General features: G+C 34.2%; 1 protein-coding gene across 1 annotated transcript in view; it reads left to right on the top strand.

The window, feature by feature from the left end:
- The window catches only part of LOC150104956 (transmembrane protein 184B-like), a 145686-nt gene that overhangs the window by 47365 nt on the left and 80235 nt on the right, over window positions 1-18086 (top strand). Inside the window, exons 2-3 of the mRNA XM_090395435.1 lie at window positions 97-312; window positions 14594-14756. Of these exons, the coding sequence (XP_090251561.1) occupies window positions 100-312; window positions 14594-14756 (376 nt within the window). The 5' untranslated portion in view covers window positions 97-99. The remainder of the gene's footprint in view (window positions 1-96; window positions 313-14593; window positions 14757-18086) is intronic.

Below are 18086 nucleotides of genomic sequence, written 5' to 3'. Positions count from 1 at the left end.
ATATATATGTTCCATTTCTGCTGTTTGGTATTGAAATTCACTATACAAGTTTTGTGTTAACAGCTTACTTTAAATTATGTTCATTGTATTTTTTAGAGCATGCAGTCAAATGCAACACTAGAGGTAACAACCCTTGCCAGAAAACAATTCCTGAGCTTTACTAAATCTGGTACACAGGATGCATTGGTTGGGGATAATTCTAGCCATTCTTCTGGGATACCAATAGAAATACCCATTTTTTTACAGAGTGTTAAAGCTCAGGCCATTTCAGGTGCATTTGTGTGGACAGCACTTATTATCACATGCCATCAAGTGAGTTTTTTCCCTTTATAGACCAAGAGACAAACCAACAAAATAGACCATATTATGCTTAATATGGTCTGTTTGTATTCAATACAATTAATATTCATAAACATGTTAAAATCATTTCAAAATTAATGGTATGGTTTTGCCTTGTAAATAACTAAATAATAAATGGTCTTTCCATCAATATAGTAAAGAATAAATTATGTTAGATCATAAGTTTAGTTTCAGATATATCTGACATATTGGAATGTTGAAAAACCAATATTTTCAGAAAGGTTTCTCAATGGCAAATTTGAAACAATATTTGTAATTAAAGACAACCACAGCACACATCATTGATATAGAGAATGTGATGTTTAAGTTTTAAGGAATTAAAGAGAAAAAAAATCCATTCATCTACATGTTTTTTTTTACAGAGAAGGTAAAATTATATTGATTTTATGGTTTTGTGATAGTGTTATAGTCTCTGGCTGCCATCAACTTTCCATAGAAGATCTTTGTGGCCAGAAAATAAGAAGTCAAAATAATAATCATAATTATAAAAATCAAGTGGATATTAGATCCAGCATTATTTCAAAACGAATGTAGAAACTATGAAAGTTTCATAAAAAATAAGTTGACCAGAGAGCTTATGGGAATATGCCCACCGGCATTTACGAGTTGCCTTAGCACAGACCACTTTAGAAAACATGCATGCTGCCCAGGCATCCATATATTTGCTTTCTAATTTGGTCCATTTTTTAAGGTTTCACTGGCCTGACAGCTGTTTCCAACTGGTTGGTTCTTGCCAGAGACCAGGCAGAAACCTTAAGAGAGCAAAATCTCCCTTTCAATACTAAAGAACTTGAAACGTCGGAAAGGTGTATTTTTCTTAAGTGAACTTTCGGTTGGTAAGTAAAAGTATTTACTAAAATAAAGAGCCAAAAGGCTTCAGTTTGGTGATGCAAAAATTCAGGGGAATATTAGATCCACCATTATTTCAAAGCTGAATGTAGAAACTATGAAAGTTTTATAAAAAATAAAGAGCTTATGGGAATATGCCTGCCAGCACATTCCAGTAATTCCTGTAAGCTCTCTGGTCAACTTATTTTTTACAAAACTTTCATAGTTTCTACATTCGCTTTGAAATAATGCTGGATCTAATATCCACTTGATTTTTATAATTTTTGCATTGCTGAACTGAAGCCTTTTGGCTCTTTATTTTAGTAATAATCATAATGTTTTTATAAAATGAATATGCTTATTGAGTTAGCAGATTATGTCTTCTGAGAGTTGAGGATACTTTTCTTTTTTATTGTCTATTTTTTTTTTTTTTTTCATTTGGTGCACCATGGTATTTTGTAGACTTTAATAATTTCTCTTTGTGCTGTTCATTCCATTAAATTTTACAAAATGGTGAACACCTATTTCTAGAGACCAAACATGGAACTTTTTCAAGCCTATTCAGACTTACAATAAGTGGGCTCTCATACTGAGTGATGAAATTCATTCCCATGTAAAGATGATCACAGTCCATACCCATAGCAGAATTCAAACATAAACAGCCATTTGGAGAGCAGATAATACATTAACCATTTAATCAGTCAGGTAGGCGAATCATTGTATAATTTATAGGCATTCTGGAAAAAATGTCATCTTTGTGAAGGAAAGCATTTCATAACATTTTTATAATACTTCGCATTCATGCTGGAAAGTGAAGTATTATAAAGGTATTGGGTCTCATTGTACTGAAATTGTTAGTGAACCATAGAAGGCTAATTTCTGTAAATAAGGTATACTAAAGCAAAGAAGTTGTCTTAATTTTTTTATTCGGTATTGATACTACTGAAATATCTAAAAAAAAGAAATTAGTTTTAGTTCATATGATAAGATAAGTTTATCATATGAGCATTTTTTTTTTATATGAAATTCATCCATATGTCAAGATAGATTTTGTCAATAATGAACCATAGATTGAAAATCTATGGTTCATTATTACTGTGGGTGGACTAAGTGTTATATATATTTAAAAATCCTTCTCTAGTTGCCAAACATGGAATTTTTTCAAGCCACTTTTAGCCTTCAGTATGTAGTTTAGAACCTGGATGAATTATACAAGTTGAGAAATCATGGTATCTTCCCTCAAACCAATATCTTGAACTACATCATCAATATATGAAATAAACAACAGTGGCTCCTGATGAGAACCCTGTAGTATTTTTTGCTATCCTTCTCTGCTGCATCGTACTCCCTCATACATTACGCTATCTGTTATTCAGCTATCTCTGCATCTTTTCTTATATCCATGCCCATTTATTTATCTATAACTGTCATGTGATATTCTCTTAAATGCCTTTTCAAAATCTGAAAAAAAAAAAAGTAGTACTGTATGTGTGGCTTCTCTGTCCATTACCATTGTCACTTGCTATAAAACTTAATCAGATCACTTAAACAGGACCACTATTTAACAAACCATACTACTCTCTATAAAAATTTCTATTTTGTTATGTCCAGTTTTGTATTATATGACTGTTCTCCTCCTCCTCTAAAAGGCTTGCTCTGGACATACCTAAAACAAAACTGGTCTATTGTTTGTACAATAGGGCTTCTTGATTTTGGCTTCCCCTGTCAATTTCTTCTTATATAATAATTTCTCCTCTCTGCCCACTCATCACTTTCCTGGCCTGCACACTGTACTCTTCTGCTGATGATTAATTTCATGATTACTCCATTTCCCCCCTTTCCCATTAGATTTATCCCTCTAACTTTAGGAATATGCTCTCTTAATTTCTTTTATCAAGATAGATTACTAGTTTGTCTCAATATTCTGCTTTGTCTTCCTCAGTGAAATTTACATTTGTCTGAGCACCTTCCATGTCAAAACCACATGATTACTGGCGGCAACATGACTATTATCACCTTCTGTTATTGCATGAACGATCCCTAGTATAGGAAAATGTTAGACAGCAATTGGGACATAGTTCAAACACAGTTGGATGGTGTGTTATGCAAAACAAAAAAAAAATTAAATGCATTAAAGGTATAAACTATTTGCTAAAAAAATCTTTCATCCATCCAAAGAAAATGTAATGTTCTCTCTTGCCTTTACCAGACAGAACATTATGTTTTTGAATCAGATTTTGTCTAACTACAGTTTGAATTAATATGAAACTTGTGCTCTTTATTCACTGTGATTGCTAATGCAGCTAGTAGATAGGTTTTCTTCTTACTGCCCACATGCTATCTAATTGAATTCAGTAATATGTGTTTAGAAAAGTCTAAAGGCAAGGCGGTCGCCAGATTAAATCATGCCCTGAGGCAAACAATTATATACCCTCCTGATGGATTATAAGACAAAAATATAAGAAAATCTCCAATTGCTATTTTGCTTTTATTACATTTTGCATTATTAATGCAAAATTGATTACATAATAATATCAATTACATTTTTTCTCTACAGGGATATTGCACAATAAAACTGTTTTATAAGCTCTTCTAAATTTAAATTATAAACTATGTCCGCCTCTATCAATATAGTTGCTGGACCACCAATCTTTCTTTGGTCATCGCTGTTCGCAAATAATTTTTAATCAGTTTAAGCTTTGAAAAACTTCTTTCCGCACTTGCTACGCTAACAGGAATTGTTAGCATAGTGACGGTGCCTACCGCAATATGACTGAACCAGTGCCCTTATTAATCCGTGCTGTGAGGCAGGCTGCCTCTGTGCTACACCCTGTCGATGGTACTGTCTAAAGGTATGCCCTCTAGGGTTTTTTTTCACCCAGAAACTCCGATTTTTCATGCCGCAGAATAGGCAAACTGGCCCTGTGAACACACATGGATTACAGCCATGAATACTTACAACAGTGTGGAAGAGATGGTGTCCTCACCACATTATCGTTATGTCTGTAGTCAACAATGAGCCACATCATGGTAGTTAACCACCTGGATAGAAATGACACATGATGATGCCCTCTAGGACACCATCCCACTACTCATTTGAGGTCTGAAGTAGCATAAAAAAAAAACATGTTTAATTTGTTAAGCAGTATTCCAGTTTATCTAATCTGGATCACTTAGAAAAGTTTGCAGCCTTTTTTTGGGCACAAATGTTATTTGAAAAATAAATCAAGGCTATATAAATGCAGTATCTCACAGAAAAAAAATTAATGCGATGTTATTGTTATAAGGGAATCTTAATATTATTATTACAAACATCAATAAAAGCAACATAACAGTGATTATAAAGACTGTAGCTTGACTGTAAAACTTATATGCATGAATGTTTGCACACAAAGGAAGAAAACCATTAAACAATCAGTTTGTGATAAATAGCTAATGTAAAGATTTGTTTAATTTACTAGTTTATGTTTTATGACATTCTATCCATGTTGCTCATTGCAAAGTAGAGATTCATTGTCAACCCATTTCTAAATGCGAGCCCTAACCAATTTTTACAAAATCTTCACCACCATTCCTGAGATAGTAATTGGTCAGTAGTTGGATATGTCAGTCTTTGCACCACCCATGTGCAATGGAATTACCTTACATTCTTTCCATTCCTGTGGAATCTTCTCTGTTCTGAGACTCATATTAAACAGCCAGGTCAAAGGAATACCAGTTCAGCTGAACACTCTTTTAGCCCATGTGCTGATATCCCATCAGTCCCTATTGCCAAATTCTTATTCAGTTTGTTCAATGTTGCATATACCAGTGTTGGATCCTACTTCTTCTAAATCTTTACCTTGGATCCGACATGTTAATCACTATTACGATGTTTTTAACTGATTGATAAGTTGTAAGTTGATTTCTAATTCAAATATAGAGAAAATGTATATTTATAGACTGCGCCACTCTATATCTGAATTAGTTCAAGAATTGAAGAAAAATCAACTCTCAACTATTTCTTCTTAATATGTTAATATATATACTGGCCGAGTATATTTAACTAACTTAATTCACCCGCTTTGGTCCGAATATTTTATGAATGGTGCAGTAAAAGAGATTCAGGCAAAATACAACTTTAGATAAACAAAAACAAACATTTAATTTTAAAATCACAAATTATACACTTAAGATCAAAATACTAAATAAGTTATTATAAACACTTCAGCCTTTCTGATAATAAAGTCATGCAAACTCAGACAATGGTAATTCTGTTATCTGTAATACAGTCTTCTCACAGTTCCTTTTATCTATTTAATAAAGTTCCTTAATGATCATTCACATCAATATCTCATAGTTCAAGTTTTAAATACAATAAAATTTCAGTAACACCTCTTTACAAACAAACACTTTTAATTTTACACTTCAGTTAATTCTCCGCAACAGTTACTGTTAGTATAGGGAATTTCTAGGATGAAACTCACACGCTTCTCTGTATAGAATTATTAAAGGTTGGAATAATCTTACCGATAATCTTTTTTCTTCTTTAACTTACACACAAACACTTTATAACTGTAAACACTTAAATGGTACACGGCACTCATTAAAATAATTCTTCTAAGTAACTGAATTAATCACCCATCGCAATACACATAAACAAACGTTGTTGCATAAAGTACTACTGATCACTCATGAAATAAGGCAATACACAATAATTCCTTAACTTGAGGTTTTATATGCACAGTTGTTCATTCCTCCGGCATTCGATTAATTCTTTAGGCACTATAATTCTAAGCACAGCTAATGGTAAACTTCAATTTTTACAGCCTCTTCTATTCTAGTAACTCCATGCTTTATTTCAAGATTCTGTGTGTCCTTGACAGGTCGGCCCTGAAATTAAATCTCAACTCAAATATCGCTAGTCTATTTAGTAGTCACTCGGCTGTCTTCCGTAGCCATAATTGTTATTCTACAACTTATTAGCTAACCGCCTCTCGACTAGTAGAGCTTATTTAGCTGCTTGAGTGACTTGCCGACTCGCTATTAACGTACTGTGATTTCCGAATGCCGAATGCTCCGATTCCAACCTAATGCTAATCCTCTCTCTCTCTGTTTCCTTATTAATAATTTCAGCGTTCCTTGCTTTTTATATCCATCCTTCCTGCCTAAATTCTTCTCGTGATTTCTTTCTCTTTTCAATAAACCTCACGTGGTGTTCCAAAACGTGCTCGCTCACTTACATACGTTTCCATGACAACAAAACAAAATATAATAAAATTGAGTTATTAAGTAACGTTAAACTTTACAAACAGGAATAAATAGAGAATATTTACATTTCAAATAATGCACAGTTAAATTATCAAATACAAGTTCTTATAATATTAACATAGTAATAATTAAAATAGCTTAATATTTAATACAGTCTTATTGCTATTAATACATATATCTTTGATTAAATAATTAAATACTAAATAAAGTTAAAGGTAGTTATATGAATATTAAATTGTAAAATAAGTTGTTTACATTAAATAATATTTACAAGTCTAGCCTTTGTGATGGAAGATCATGTTGGATTCTGAAGCAAATAATAATTACTCTAATCTCTACATAATCAGAATCCAACACCAGGTTAATAACTTTTAGAAAAATGGGTACTAATTTGTTGAACAACCTCCTCTGCATCTCTCACCTTCATCTGCATTTAGTAGAGTTATTCTTTTATATTCGTTTTTTATATTTTCTTTCTTTTACTTGCAGCATAAAGACAGAATTCTTTTGGAATGTCTTTAACTTGCAGAGCCAGTTTCTTTTCATACTCATACTTAGCTTTCTGTACCAAAGTTTACTCTTCTGGCCAGCTGCTTATAATTTTCATAATGAACATCATGCTTATGGACACAGTATTCCTTCAACATCATCCTTTTCTTACGAATCTCTTGCTTGATAAGATTACACATTCATTTCACTCTTATTTATTCTTTGAACTCTAGTGACACATCTTGATATTGCATCATTTAGGTATTTTTTAAACTCTGCTCATGCACTGTCAATATCCTTCCCATTTAACAACTGTTCCATGGTGCATAATCCAGCATACTCTTCAGTTGGTCATAATTCCCTGCCTTGTAGTGTAGCATGTAACCTGCTCATCAATAGCATGTTTTATGATAGTCACCATACCAACTTACCTGATTCTGTGCTTTTTTATTTCTTATTTTGCAGCTTAGTTTTGTTATCCTCCATTATGTTCATTTAAATGCTGCTTGACTTTCTGTAATTCCTGCATCGTCTGTATAGTAATCTACTTTAACTTCACAATTTTGAAGATTAAATTATTTTCAAAATGTTCAGTTATCTCCTTAGTGGGGCAAGCCTTCTTGTTCTTGACTTCGCTGTTCTTCGTAGCATTACATTTCTTGTGCATTTTTGGTACTATTTTAAGCTGTTTTTGGCACCATTTTAAACTATATTTAATATTGCAATATCTTAATAAAGATGTTTTAAAACACTAAATACTCGAGAAACACAAAAATCCACTAATATACTATAAAACACTAATTTTCATGAGTGGGTGAAAGAATGGAACCTTTTCTCCTGCTGAGGAGAAAAAAACCACCTGCCATGACACATAATGAGCGACTAGTAAGAAAGTTGGTGATCCAATTGCAGAGTTGGAAGGCAGACCATAGGATGGCAGTTTAGTAGGCCCTGTGCCAAACTCGATCAAATGCCTTTGAAATGTTGAGGGCAACCATGTGAGTTTCTCCAAATTTTTTCACTGCTTGATTCCAGAGGTGAGTGGTGAAAGCTAGATCAGCTGCACATTGTGAGTTGTGGAATCTGTACTGCTGGTCACTGATTAGTTGGTAGGTCTCTAGGCAGTGCAAGAGTTGTTGATGATCTTCTCCATAATTTTAGAGAGGTGAGAGCAATTTGATGGTAGTTCATTGGTTGAATTTTAGATGCCAGTTGAATAGAATAGATTCAAGAGGCAATACAAGATAGGTGTTAGTTTCTGGAGCATACGTTTTTAACACGATAGGATGGGATACCACTTGTTTGTATTCAGGTTATTAAGGATTCTTTGAATTTCTTTCTGGCAGAAGACATGCAGAGAGCAGTTCTTGGTGGAGGGAACTTTGTCCATGTCATTAATGCAGAAAATTGGAAGAATGATGCTGGTAAGTTGGCCTTGTCTTTAGGTAAGGTGACTACAGTACACATTCAGATGTGTGGTGAAAACCTGGGTGGGCAAAAGATGTGCCCAGTGGCCTTTTGCAAAGGACCAGAAGGAGCAACTGTCACCTGGGCAAGTGGCAAGTTTGCAGCATTTATCCATTTCAAAGTCTGATTTGGATTTGGTGATGATTCTTTTTGGTCTTGAACCATTTGTGATATGTAGAGGTTTTTTCTTTTGTGTGTTGGCACACGTTTTTGGGAACCAAGGCTTGGATAGTTATTGTGAATTTGGAGTGGAATAAGGAATGAAGGACTTCATTCCTGTGAGAATGATTTCTGTTATTTGTTCTAAACAAGTGTTTGCATTGGAAGAACTGAAGTAGTTTTTGGACCATGGGAAGGAGGAATAGAAGTCATGGAGGTCATCCCATTTCGCACCTTTGCAGTGCCAAAGAACATGAGACTGAGAACTGGTGGATGAGGTTGTTTTGTGGCAAAAGAGACTTGAATGAGTTTCTGATCTGAGTTATCAAGAGAACTGGTGGATGAGGTTGTTTTGTGGCAAAAGAGACTTGAATGAGTTTCTGATCTGAGTTATCAAGAGAACTGGCATCCACAGTATCCTTGGTAGGGAAGCTTGTTAGGAAGAGATCAAGTGTATTGACAAATTGGAGTGGGGATTGTCATGTATTATGGTAGGGATTGATGATCTGTAATAGGTCTTTGCTAATAGCAAACACCTCAGCATCCCTGCCTGCTTGATCAGTAAAACTGGAAAAGGAAAGTCAGTTTGAGTTTTAGACATTGAAGTCCACAAGAAGTATAACTTCACTATTAGGATACTTCAACTGTAGAAAGTTGAGCTTTAGAGAGAGATAGTTGAAAAGTGGTCAGAAGTGGTTAATGGAGTTTGGAGAGCAATAGAGAGAGAGAGCATATGAAAAGGGCTTGTTAGTTTGGTAGGGGAAGTTTGAGCCAAAGCAGACCATATGGGGGGGGGATGATTCAAGGTTGTGCAATCTCTGGCATGATATGTTGGTTGATGTGGACAGTGGTTGTTGAAGTTGTCAGATAGGGTTCTGATATGAATAGTAATTCTGGTTTAGATGATTGTAGGTAGTGGTGTGCACATTGTTTATATCTGTTTAGGCAATGGATGATGTTGCTGAAATGGATACAGAAACTTTTTTTTTTTTGTAAGAATTGGTTTTTTTTATGGATTTTTATTTTTTTATTTTTTAATGATTTTTTTTTTTTGAACTTTTGAGAATTTTTGTGATCTACAATGAAGTTGTATTTCCTTGAGTTGTGATCTATGTGGTGAGGAAGAAACAAAGCAGTGAGGGGGGTTACACTCATAACTTTCTGTTCACACAGAAGCAACCCAATGTCCTGTCCATACATGGCCTTGACAGTTCCCCCTGCAGCCACTCTTGGTCTCTTGGTTTTTAAAATCTTTTAAATTTTTGATGTGAGAAGTAGTACCTACAAAGAAAGGGCAATGGACAGATAGATGTTAATTTCAAATAGGTCTGGTGACAGAATTGGTCTGAGAGGAACTTTATTTAATACACTTTAGGGATACCATACATTTTAGGAGCTTTGTTGAAATTAAGAAAAATCCTGTTATTTCTTTACTCTAGGAATAAATTCACCTGGTACTTTATCCAGTAATTTGGGATGATTGTTAGATTTCTTGAGATATAATCTATAAGTTCCTAGCCCACTAAACTTAAACAACAGCATCAATTTAACTGCTTTATGCCTATGTCTCTGATAATATAGTGGTATATGGGGGGTGTGAGTCTGGCAAGATTTAAGTTAATCAGTGGTATACCACAAGGAACAGTCCTTGGTCCACTGTTATTCAGTCTGTACATTAATGATAGTGGGAGGGATTTGACAGGTGACATACAGCTATTTGCTGATAATGCAAAGATAGGTATGGTGATCAGGAATTCAGCAGATATGCAGTACTTAAAGAATGATTTGAATAGGCTGGAATTGTGGGTATGGGAAAATGAATGTCAGTAAATGTAAAGTCACACACTTAGTGTGATCAGATATTCAATGCCATATTAAAGTAGTGGGATATGCTAGAAGAAACTGAGCAAGCTAGGAATGTTGGAGTTTTAGTAGATAGGAAGTTCAAGTTCATTGGCCATACAGCAAAGATAGCAAATACAACTCAGATGATAACTGCAATGTTTAGCCAAACTGGGACATTAAAGATAAGGAAGTCATTTTGCCTCTTTACAAGGCCTTGATGAGAACTCACTTGGATTATTGTGTGCAGATCTGGTCTCCCAGTTTGTATGGTGATTCTGATATAGTGCAGAGTGTGTTAAAAATGATATTGGGATTGTAGAAGACACATGAGGATAGAGTGAGAATTTGTAGAATGTAGATACTAGCAAACAGAAGAAAATGGGGTGATATGACTGAGACTTCTCAAAGGAAAGGACAAGAGGGCATCCTTGGAGTCTGAGAATGAATTCCACCAAGAAGGGATGAGATATAGAATTTTCTCTCATAGAGTGGTGTGTGTGTGTGATTGGAATGGATTGCTATTGGATGTTGTGTGTGAAAGCAGCCTGAATGAATTCAAGAACAAGTATGATAGTTGGTTTATTTAATATGTGGCCTTCCTCAATGAGTCCCCGACTCCTTGGAGGTCTCTTAATAATAATATGCATTGGGCATTCCTCCATACTTTGCATGCACTTGTTGTACTTAATTATCCCCCTTCTACTTTGTTTTAATCCACCATTATAGTTTGCACTGAGGATGCCTCTTCAAGGAAATATTGATTCTGTTAAGTGTTTATTTTGGATTTATGGATAAAGCAACTAAGGTTATGAGCCCGGTGTACTATATCTGTAAATTGCATGCGTTCTTTTGGACAATTTCCCTGTTTTGTGGCATGAAAAACCTAAGTTTCTGGGTGGGGAGGGGCATAGAAAGAGAGAGAGTACCTTACCACCTGTGTATGAGAGAGACTGACTAGCTTACCTTGAATTGAAAAGCCCTGATAAAGGGTCTTTTCATCCTAGATGGGACCCAAACCCAGATCTTTCCAACCAAAGGGCATCATTGATATCCACTGAGTTACCGAGGCTTCTAATTCTCTTGTAATGTTGCAGAGTTGCTTTAGCCACTTTGATTATTTTATGTTTGTACCTTACTGACTTCTCTATTTTTCATCATATATGATTACATTGGCTATATAACTCTACCTCACAGTAAGGGTGTAGCTATAAGATTGGTCTTAATGAAGTTTAAAAGTTTAAGTGATCCCTTGTTTTTGTCCAGTTCTCCACTTTGGATAGGCACATTGATAAACATCGATTAAACAAAAAAAGTGCTGTAATTTCTTGCATCATCCACTATGTGGAATTAGGACAGGAGAAAATGAAAGTTATTATTAAGAGAGACCTCCAGGAAGTCAGGGACTCATTGAGGGAGGCCACATACCTGTTCTTGAACTCGCTTGCACTACCTGTACTCACCACATCCATTCCAATCACACACCACTGTATGAGAGAAAAATTGAGCTCTCACCTCCTCCTTGATTTTCAACTTCCAAGGATACCCTCTTGTCCTTTGCTCACCCTCCATAAAATGAATAATTCCATCTACTAATATTCTGTATAACCCTTTGAGAAGTTTGTCTGTCATATCATCTCACTTTCTCCTGTTTGTTAGTGTCTACATTCTGCAAATTCTCAATCTGTCTTCATAATCTATATTCTACAGTCTGATATTTTTAACACTCTCCACACTATATCAGAACATCATCATAGAAGCTGGGAGACCACGCGCGCACGCACGCGCACACACACACACACACACACACACACACACACACACACACACACACACACACACACACACACACACACACACAGTAATCCAAGCTAGTTCTTATTAAGGTCTTGTAAAGAAGCAAAATGACCTCCTTATAGATGTCCTAGTTCGTTTCAGCATTGAACTTCCTACCTACTAAAACTCCGTCATCCCTACGCTTGCTCAGTTTCTTCTAGCATAATTCCACTAATATAATATGGCACTTGATATCTAATCACACCAGAGTGCTGGATTTTACATTTACCAACATTTAATTGATAGCATTCACATGCCCACAGTCCTGGCCATCAAAATCATTCTACAAGTACTGGATGTAAACCATATTACTCTACCTGATAATAATAGACCAGGGATTGATCCTTGTGGTACAATACTGGTTCCCTTAACTCTCTCAGACTCTCATCCCTCATATACCACTTTCTGGTATCTGTCATCCATCCATCCATCCATCCTCTTATCCATGCCAATATTTTATAATCCAATCCCATATTCTCCAATTTATGCAGCAGTCTTCCATGCTGTATTCTTCCAAAAGCCTTAGCCAAATCCAAAATTATCATGGTTTTGTCCATTTCCCTGTCTAACTCCATGTGAGGAGGTTTCTCAAACATGACCTTTCCTTAGTAAACCCATGCTCTTCATTGCAAAGTATAGCTTCTCTGTCAACCCATTTTTGTAGCTCTAACCAACTTTTCCAAAATCTTCACCACCACTTCAGTTGATAGTTGGATAGATCACATTCTTTACCGCACCCTTGTGCAATGGGATTACCATGCATTCTTTCCTTTCTTGGCATTCATTCTCCATGGAATCTTCCTTGTTCTGAGAATCAAATTATATAGCCTAGTCAAAGGAATAGCCAGTTCTGCTGAACACACTTTTAGCATCTGATTTCCCATCAGTCCCTATTGCCAAATTCGTACTCAGTTTATGCATCAGCTCTAGAACCTCCTCTTTATACACGGAATTAGAAAAAGTTTAAAAGCCCATTCAAGGAATCATAAGTTACGATATCAGCTCATCTCAGTCAAGGAGAAACAAAAAAATGCTAGCAATACATCTAAATTTTGGACAGCAATGTTTGCAAAACTTGCCATCAGCAGGCATGCTATGTCGGGTGTAATTTCATTAGGCCATCATATTGAATATGTAATGAAAGTAAACAATAAATAAAGTAAAACTTTGATTGCTAACTTTGAACTTTGACAAGATGAAATATCAAACTCTATATTTAAATTTTACTTAATAATTGCTTTCATTACATGAGTATCAATAGCCACATCTAAGTTTCATGATGTAGTCAGTTATCATCCATTAACTTTGAAACAGTTTTTTAGGTTGAGCATATTTTGGATAACTACAGCTGATTCTGAGACATTTTACATTTCACAAGTAGGTAAGCATTCTATCGTTTTGTTTTGTTCATCTATCTGTATATATATACATTTCTATTTTGGATGAACAGTTTTAATGAAATTTGGTATTTGCAATCTTTACTAAAGTTTGTTGAGCCATCCCAATTTTCGTTAAAATCTGTTTATTGTAATTCCCAGAATTAGGCAAAACAAACTGAAATTATAAAAAAAAAGTTTGATTCTACAAAAGACTGTAAACTGAAGTTATAGTATCTGGAACAAACATTTCTTTTGATTTTCACTGACCATTTCTATTCTTAATTCTGCTGTCTTCTAAGTGGTTTTTCTGACCCTGTTTGGAAAGACCCTGTGAATCACCATTACTCATGCCCAGCTTTAAGTTATACCTGCTCTTTCAATTTGAAATTTGAAAAGAGTATTTTTTTTTTTTTAAATACACAAATAAATAAATTACAAGTTGCTGTTCCTTAAAAGAGAATGCTTAGTAAGCCTTTTGATAATCATCTTGTTTGTTACTGCCATTTTTCATTTTCTTTTATTTTCAGCAGTAAATATAACCATAGCGTGATGTCGTACCAACTAGTCAACAAAAAATATTGATAATAAATCTTATTTGTTCCATTCTATATTTGCTTTTATTACCTTATGCTTAGAAGAGATATTTTTAATTTATCCAATTTTATTTTATTATTTTATTTTCTTGAAGTTTCATCATTACTCAATTAAATTTTAAGTGCTTATTTTATATATCTTGGTAAAAGTTAATATTTTATAAGAAGCCTTACTAAAACTTGTGTATAGCATCAAATTATATATAGATAAATTACTAGGGTAACTTCATTTATATTTATTCATTGCTTCAACTATCTCATTTTTCTTCTCTTCATATCAGCTTTTCTGTTTTTAATTAATGTAATTATTGTCATTTAAAAAAAAAAATGTCTTAAGGGGGAAAAAAGTATTTTTTTCAATTTATTACATTAAAATTATTCCTTCCTTAGATATACCAACATTTGAGCTACTATACTCGACCTTCTGAACAACGGTGGATTGTGCGTATTCTTTTCATTGTGCCTATATATGCTTTTGATTCCTGGCTAAGCTTGTTGTTTTTCCACGACAGCTACTATGTATATTTTGACAGTGTTAGAAACTGGTATGAAGGTATGTGATTAAAGTAATTATTTTTGTTGAAACATAATAAAGTTATGTGTTTAATAACCATTGAATGAACATCATCAAACAAAAATTTAAATAATAATATCATGAAAATAGACAAAAGTTATGTTATTGCTTTGAATTTAACTTATATTTGATAAGATTGCTACTAGTATATAAAGTTACCATATTTTAAAATCTTGTTATATATTATATAACAAGTTATATGTAAAATCACTGTAATATGTATGTCATTACATACATATTACAGTGATCTCAAGTATCGAACCATCAAATGACAGACCTTCAGTTAACCATCCCTTGAATGGATTAACACGTCATTTGACTTTGGTTAATTGTATTTTCAATAATCTGACCAGCAAATTGCTTTCTTAATGTGATCAGATAATTGGGGGATAACTGTATGTTAATGTCACATGTCATAAAATCATAATGATGTCTTTGGTAAAAATACTATGAAAGTACTCATTTTAAATTCATTGAAATATTATAAGATGTCAAATAGCATCTTATAATATTTCAGTGTTTCGAAGATGGTTGCTTCTGATTCTGTATGATCATGCAAAAATTTCTGTTAAATCTTTTTTTTCTATCAAAAGAAAAAACATACATTTGTGCACTCTCTGGGAAGTCTTACAATGATAGGTATAGGTTGATGCAACAATAAATTGCTTCACTAGCTATGATTATTTCACTTTCATTATTTTTCAGTTCATAAATAAGTTTAGGGCAGAGCTGTTCCAAAACGGTCAGTAGATGAAAAGAACTAACCATTGCAATGTTTCTATCCCAGTTCTGATTATAATAATAATAGTTGAACCAGTCAATCATCTAGTAGTGAAACTGAAATAGATAACAAATAGTTCATTAGCTGAATCAACATATTCAACCTTTTCTAATAGGATGCTTTGCATGTCACAAAAAATGAATTGGAACCACAAGAATGAATACCTTTTTAAGATTCCTCTACCAGCAATATAGCTCACAAGTGATAGAAGCAGGCAGCTGCTCCTGCTGTCTCATATGCTTCTCCAGAATATTCCAAATGTGTTTAATATGATTGAAGTAAAAGGATTACGCCAACAAAGATGTGTCAGAAACTGCTATCATACTGCCTAAGCTATTTTTGAATTCTTTTGGCTTTATTAATAGTTGTCATCAAGAGGACTCTGTTGCCCATGAAGACAGTGTATTATTCAGTGGCATTGCATGCAAATTTAGTTTGGATGTGCTATCATGTGGCTTATGCAATCCACCCTACAAAATTCACATCAATTTGACCATATGGTTACATTTTTATCAATGTATGAAAGTTTTTAAGAGTGGATAGCATATCAGAGCTCATCTTAATTGGTTCAGTTCAATTAATTGTAGGATAACTTTAAATACTTTAATTTATCAATTAATATAATTTTAAATATGGAAAGTATGAAGGTCAAATGAACATAGCCATGCTTCACACGTGCCGTTTATGTGAGAAGAACAAAGGATTTTATCTTCATGGTAAGAGTAGATTATTATTGGCAAATACTAGAGTAGAGACAAGGATAATTTGAATTGCGATAAGATTTTTAAATACAGCCTTATAATATGCACAGAAATCAGAAGTAATCTTTTGGAAAATCTGGATTGAACCAAAGAAAGGCTGAAATAACTCTTTTTATTTATTCATACACAAGTTCTCCAACCTCCTTTGATTATTAATCATATAATCTGCGAAAGCTCCGGGAGAAAATGTGGGATTCAGTTACATTGTAAATATGAGCAAAAGTTATAAATTATTTATATAAAATTATAAATATATAAAAACTTACTTGCAAAACAGATGAAACTCATAAAACAAAAACAGCAACTCATGACAAGTGACAGCATTCAATTAGATTGCTTACAACAATCACCAATCACAGCTGCTAATGACTTCTGGCTACTATTGTCTAAGAGCACGCACCCTGCCTTGCCTTCTGGATGGTTTAAAACCACTGGAACACTAAGAATTGGAACCACTGTGCCATCTGTAAGTCTGTTTTAAAGGGCTTAAAGGTGTCTGTATTTGTGACCGCATACCTGGGCGGGCTATTAATGCAAATGTGATACAATGTTTACACGTTGAAATGCCTCCTCTTCATAAAGCATTAGTAACTGTGTTTTAATTTTAGGAATCATGTGAAGCCAGCAAACACTTAGGGGATTATTTAACCGAAATAAATGCAAAAATATAATATCGATGATATTCCTATTCCATGGATGTGCAATGCCCACCGTGAATATATGTTCCCGATGTTATTATAGACTATATGTATATCACATAGGAGTCAAGGCATTGCAGCAGTTTTAATCTTGTTGAGGTAAGCTGCTGCCTTAAACGTTCAGACTGGTGAAAATGCCTTGAGACATAATATGTACATTACACATCATATCATGGTAAATATCAAGAAATGATAAGTCCTCCATGGGTGTACAAATTAGTGAGGTAATACTACATACGAGAGTGGTCTGAAAAGTTCTTGGCTTAACAATGAAAAAACAAATTTATAATTTCAAAATTATTTTTATTTTTCAACATAATCTCGATTAAGACCAATACATTTATTTCAGCGATGCTCCACGCCATTATCCTGTCCCTGTAGTGGTTGTTAGTAAGATCCGTATAAAAAAAAAAAAAACCCTACAGCTGCAATCACCTCTTGATTCAAAGAAAAATGCTGACCAGCGAGGAAGAGTTTTAGTATCAGGAAGAGATAGAAGTCAGAGGGAGCCAAATCTGGGGAATAGGGTGGATTTTTCAACAATTCATAGTGCAGATCCCTTAATTTTCCCATTGCCAAAACGCCTTTGTGGGCTGGTGCATTGTCCTGATGAAAGATGATTTTTTTTCTTCTGGAAATCGAGTCTTTTCTCATGAATTTTTTCATCCAGTCTGGTTAAAAGATCGAAATAATATTCACCAGTTATTGTTTTACCCTTTTCAAGATAATTAATAAACAAAAAGCCTTTTGCATCCCAAAACACTGATGCCATGACCTTTCCTGCTTATGGAACCGACTTTGTCTTCTTTGGTGCTGAACAACTGGCTTCTGTCCACTGTTGTGACTGTTTGGATTCTGGTGTAATGGTGAATCCAAGTCTCATCCATACTAATAAATCAATGCACAAAATCAGTTTTATTCTTGTTAAAACCCTGCAAGCACTGTTTAAAGATTTTCATGGGAGTATGTTTTTGACCTGCTGTGAGCAAGCATGGCACACATCTTGCGCAAAGCTTTTTCATATGCAATTCTTCATGCAAAATATATCCTACACATTCTTTTGTAATGC

Source organism: Typopeltis vanoorti, chromosome 7, assembly GCF_054136105.1.
Source record: "Typopeltis vanoorti isolate ZY-2024b chromosome 7, IOZ_Tvanoo_1.0, whole genome shotgun sequence".
Taxonomy (NCBI): Eukaryota; Metazoa; Arthropoda; class Arachnida; order Uropygi; family Thelyphonidae; genus Typopeltis; species Typopeltis vanoorti.
Note: the sequence above shows the minus strand (reverse complement) of the source record. Positions and strands in the feature narration are given on the sequence as shown.